We start from the raw sequence: 2,775 nt of genomic DNA, 5'->3' as shown, positions 1-2,775 counted from the left end.
AGAGCAAAGGCACATGATGCATGCACATATCTCCCTTGCACAAGCATTCACAAGACCTGGCGCTATTATTGCACAATCAATTGCCCTCTACAAATGTAGAGGCAGCGCTGTGAAGTGTTTGCTGGAGAAATATGATGCAGGAAAAGTCTGTGTCTTTTCTAACAAGTCTGTAATATATGAATCTAGCTACAGACAGTGACAGAGCGTGCCAATCACCCAATGGGGCTAAGGAAGAATGCATTTCAAAACAACGATCAAGAAGCTGGAGTACCGTGGTGATGTACAGACACTGAACTGCTGGTGTGCATGTAAAGAGTACATTTCTGTAGGTGCATTAATAATCCTATTATACATTCATATGAGCTAAATCTGCAGTTGGAAAGTGGGTTTAGCCTCATTCTTGAAGCTGTAATGCAAGTTATCCATGCCAGCCACCCATAGACCTAGACATGCAATTGTCTATTTCGGCTTAGCTTGATATTTTTATAGGAGCTCAGTGCTTGAAAGAAAACTGCATTGGTTTAGACATGTATGAGGAGTATAATCAACAGCTTAAAGACCCTTCACCTTGTATATAAAACAGCAATAAAATGGAAAAAACTATCCAAAAAATATTAGCAAGTTTATAATTCTTTGGTTAGAAATATAAAATAAAATATATTAAAAAAATTATGGAAAAAAAACAACGAATGAGAATGTAGGAGGAGAACGGAAACATAAAACAAGAACAAAATAGCAAAAAGGCATTTCAAGCAAACAAGTAAAGTGTTGGCGAGGAGTGTAAAATTGAGGCAAAGGACTACTTTACAGGTCTCAGTGCTGTTTGGCTCAGTCCAACAGAGAATTATGGATCAGTCCTTCTTTGGCAGGAAAGGCTGGTCCTCTTCGGGCTGAGGTCCAGGATCACTTAAACAGCGTTGTAACCTCTGGGTGTTAGGGCTGTCACTGGGGCCAAACACATCATCTGCCCCTGGTGAAGGTGGCTCTCTTGCTACCATTGTAATCCCACCTTCATCTTCTTCCTCTTGGGTTTCATCCACAATATCTACAGATTCAGGTGAAGCTGGGTCAATAGTGATTACAGGGACATTTTCAGAATCCGATTTTGGATCATATGCAACAGGGTCTAATGAAAAGAAGAAAAATGTAAGGTCGGTAGAAACAGGTTAGGTCATAACAAGCAAGTGTAAATCTATACAGCATATTGTCAATTTGGGACTGTATTGACTATTACAAGGGACAGGTTCAGTGGGCCACTAAGCTCTACATCACATGTGTCAAACAAGAGGTCTGCGGGCCCTCGCACCACTCCTGCAGCAACCCCCTCGACTCCACCCCACCTTGTCTTAGCAGTCGGCAGCAGAGAGGACGACAGAACACTTTGGATATACTGACTAGGGATGTGGCATTACCTGTATCAGTGCTGATACTGGGCATTTTCATGAGAACTCTGAAAAATGCCCCGATTCTAAGCAACGATGCCGGCGGTTTACATTTTTAAACCGAAGCCGGCACTGTAAACAGGCACTAGACTTTACAGGAAGGCTGCTGAGGTCCCCAGCAAGGTCCTGGCAGCCTTCCTGTGAATCGCGACGCCTCTTTAAAGCACCAGCAGCCAATCGCCTCCTTCCTTGTGGATCCACGCTGCCTGCACCCACCTAGACTGACCAGCACCCCTAATGAGACTGCAGAGCCCTCTTAAAACCCCGCACAGCCCAGCATAGACCCCCGCACAGACCACCATAGAACCTGAACAGGCACCTAATTGACATTTTTACTAGACTTCTACTTTCAGAGCTAGTTATTAAGTTCTTACTAAAACCAGTAATAATGGTATGTAGAGGCAATTATTTATTATGATAAAGCGTAGATACATTTATATAGTCTTACAGATACAACCGGCCCTTTGAGGGCAACCATAATGATGCGGCCTGTGATGAAATTGAGTTTGACAACTCTGCTCTACATAATACTGGTAAGTGAATTGGTCCATATATTGATATAGAAGTGAACTAGTAAGCTTGTTGGGCCAAAATATTACTGAAGATGAGCAAGTCCTTTGGGTCTGCATATTATTGAAAGAAAAAGAGATCCAAAGCCCATATAGTGCACAAGAGAAAAATCAGGGTTCATATGAGAGTGGGAACAAGGAGGGTGTCAGGACCAACATATTGCTCTCAACAAGGACACTCTTGGGACCAAAAATCACCAGTGATAAGTAGGGGCTCTGCGTACAAACACACGTGTGCGTGTACACACACACTACTGTGAATAAGGTGGGATTTAGGAGAACCCACATATTACATAACATGAAGTGCTGGGCACACACATTAATATAATTTGCTCTCACCTGAACCCACACGAACTCTGGTAAGGGTGGGAGAGTCCAACTTGTGTGCAGGAACAGTCAAATAATGATTAGCCTAGAACAAACAAAGCAATTAGAAGAGTCTGTGTGTGGTATTTTAATGAAACTTTTAATGTTAGTTTCAAAGATAATAATTAAGCCTTATTAAACCACTCTAAAATATTTATCATCATTTCATCTACTTTAAAATCATTATTACATCAATGCATTATTTTTCATTCTTGCTTTCTTGGACGTGTGTGTGTGTATCTATTTTGTTTTTACACACACAATGTCAGGCATATGGGGCACTGCTTGGGGTGTTCAAGTGATTGCAGCAACAGTTCTTTTTATGAAAGATTCAAACCATGTGACCTAAATAGAGGTAACCATGGAAAACACCCCTGGCGGTGTTCTAGTTTATATAT

General features: G+C 41.6%; 1 protein-coding gene across 1 annotated transcript in view; it reads right to left on the bottom strand.

Annotated features, from left to right (window-relative positions):
- Window positions 1-810: 810 nt before the first annotated feature.
- SLC9A1 (solute carrier family 9 member A1) overlaps window positions 811-2,775 on the bottom strand; it is a 65,029-nt gene continuing 63,064 nt past the window's right edge. The window contains exons 10-11 of the mRNA XM_018561163.1: window positions 2,351-2,423; window positions 811-1,126 (exon numbers count right to left, since the gene is read on the bottom strand). Of these exons, the coding sequence (XP_018416665.1) occupies window positions 852-1,126; window positions 2,351-2,423 (348 nt within the window). The 3' untranslated portion in view covers window positions 811-851. The remainder of the gene's footprint in view (window positions 1,127-2,350; window positions 2,424-2,775) is intronic.

This window comes from Nanorana parkeri, unplaced genomic scaffold (genome assembly GCF_000935625.1).
Source record: "Nanorana parkeri isolate BGI_ZX_2015 unplaced genomic scaffold, ASM93562v1 scaffold505, whole genome shotgun sequence".
NCBI classification, from domain to species: domain Eukaryota; kingdom Metazoa; phylum Chordata; class Amphibia; order Anura; family Dicroglossidae; genus Nanorana; species Nanorana parkeri.
The sequence above is the reverse complement of the archived record's forward strand: the minus strand, read 5'-3'. Positions and strand labels throughout refer to the sequence as shown.